At 31.8% G+C, this 2383-nt stretch overlaps 1 protein-coding gene across 3 annotated transcripts in view; it reads left to right on the top strand.

Moving 5' to 3' along the window:
• The window catches only part of NR2F2 (nuclear receptor subfamily 2 group F member 2), an 18813-nt gene extending 16721 nt beyond the window's left edge, over positions 1-2092 (top strand). For all 3 annotated transcript variants that reach the window (XM_082256048.1, XM_082256046.1, XM_082256047.1), the window contains exon 3: positions 102-2092. In XM_082256048.1, coding sequence (XP_082112174.1) covers positions 102-376 — 275 coding nt within the window. In that variant the 3' untranslated portion in view covers positions 377-2092. The remainder of the gene's footprint in view (positions 1-101) is intronic.
• Positions 2093-2383: the final 291 nt, after the last annotated feature.

Raw genomic sequence — 2383 nt, 5'->3', positions numbered from 1 at the left:
CCACCACCACCACCTCCAACACCACCACCACCACCAACACCACCACCACCACCACATGTCCTAATCAGATAATGACATTGTTTATTACACTTTTTTCACAGATGCCTGTGGTCTGTCTGATGTGGCTCATGTGGAAAGTTTGCAGGAGAAATCGCAATGTGCATTGGAAGAGTATGTTAGAAGCCAATATCCCAACCAACCAACCAGATTTGGCAAACTCTTACTCCGTCTACCTTCTCTCCGCACTGTGTCCTCTTCTGTCATAGAGCAATTGTTTTTCGTCCGTTTGGTAGGTAAAACCCCTATAGAAACCCTCATTAGAGATATGTTACTCTCTGGAAGCAGTTTCAATTGGCCCTATATGTCCATACAATAAGTACTGAATAGGGGAAAATGGAGGGCAAAAAAAATTCAAACAAAAAGACTTTTTTGGGAGTTGTTTGCTTAAAGTTTTCTTCTACTAAGGCTGTTACAAGTTTACTTACAGAAGAGGGGAAAAAAAATTATTGGACTGTGAATTAAAAAAAAAAAAAGACTATGATGAACTCTTACATAATGCATTTAAAACTGTCTCGTTCAGAACAACTTGCTACTTTTTTTTTTTTGTAAAAAAAAATATCAAAAACAAAAAACAGGAAATTTTAGTCATTTTTTTTTTTTGGGTAAACTATCGCTTAAAAAGTGCATTTATGGATTTGTGGAGGAAATTAGCAAGAAAGAAAGTTCTTTTTTTTTCCAAATTTTAAATTGTCCTGTGTCTATGTATCTATAGCTGTTTTCTTTCCTTTTTTGTATTTTCCTGGTTCCAAACCAGTTTACTCTGTGGTTCTATTAAGTTTTTTTTTTATATATATATATTCTTGACTTAAGAAAGAGAAAAAAAACTGTATCCTTAAAATTATATGTTCTGTAAGAATTAAAACAAAGTCCATGAAAGTATCATAGGAAAAAAAATGGAACTTAAATGTTTAAAAGGAACTTAAGTTGGAAGCGCACTTATAAGTGATGAGCCTAATTTAATTATTGAACGCCAGATCTGTAATTATATCCCCATTTGAACCACATAAGTCTCTTCACTACACAAACAGATTTTTTTTTAATATTATTATAATTATTATTATTTTATTTTCACAAATAAACTGTGGGGTTGAAGTGAAAGGGACGCTGTATATTAAGACAGCAATTTAGCTACGTACAGTTTTTTTTTTTTTTTTTTTTTTTGGAGGGAGGAGGGGGCAATTGTGTTCTTTGCAGTATTCTCCAAATGTTCTGAAGCTCCTATAACTGTTTGTATATTTGCAAATCCCTTTGTATTATAATTGTTGATATTTCCATTTTTTTTTTAAAGAGGAAAAGATACAATTCAAATCAGCATGTCAGATAACACTGTTGGCACTTATAAATAATGTGATTGATTCGGTATCTAGATTTTACAGTTTTGTGTTAAAAACTGAAGGTTTATATTTTTTTTTATTTTATTTTTTTTTTTGTTTTTGAATTTTTTTTTTTTTAAGTGCAACTTTTTTTTCTGTATACTGTAAAAGTTATAATAACTGAACTGTTTGGTCGAGTCTTTGTGTGTTATATTCCAAGAAAAAAAATGAAAGTATTCAGAAATTAAACTATTATTTGATATCTGAAAACCCTTTGGCTGTGACAAGTGTCTTTCAAAAAAAAAAAAAAAAAAAAAAAGAAATGACCCTCATTGCATATTGTTTTATTGAGAGGGGATTTAACCTGTTCTGCTTTGGGGACCCACCAAGACTATTTTATGGAGTGTCTGCCTTGCAGAAGGGGTTAAAGTGACTGTGTGTCCCTCCACTATGTTTGTCCAAACGTGTAGCAGTGTATTTGCATGCCTAATTCGACAGGAAACGCTTAAACCAATGGTTTATCTATGGTTTAAGAGGTGCTGTACAATATTGCAACCCATTCTTAGTAACCTAATCCCCCTGTTTAATTAAAAATGGATTTCCAAGAAAAAAAAAAAAAGGCCCGTACTTTTAAGTGCCTGCAGAGCTATTTTAGCGAAGTATATTGTTAAACTTATCCAAAAAAAAAAAAAAAAAAAAAGTAAAAAAAGAAAGAAAAAGGTCGTCTGCATCTATTTTATGAACGTAAAAAAAAGAACTATTTTGTAAATATCTGGTATACACGCACAGGATATTTGAGACAGATTTGTATATACAGGTCAGTTGCTTTATATTGAGTTTTTGTTCTTATTATAATTTTTTTTTTTTTTTTTTATCATGTGGTTCAACAATATTTTTCTTGGTGGTCATTGATCATTGTTGACGATGGGGGGTTGACTTAGCTTAGAGAGCTAAGGGTCTTTTTAATCGTCTATTTTAAAATGAAGTAACATCCCTTTTGGTATGCCAGG

Source organism: Pelophylax lessonae, assembly GCF_965119305.1.
Source record: "Pelophylax lessonae genome assembly, chromosome: 4".
Classification (NCBI taxonomy): domain Eukaryota; kingdom Metazoa; phylum Chordata; class Amphibia; order Anura; family Ranidae; genus Pelophylax; species Pelophylax lessonae.
Note: the sequence above shows the minus strand (reverse complement) of the source record. Positions and strands in the feature narration are given on the sequence as shown.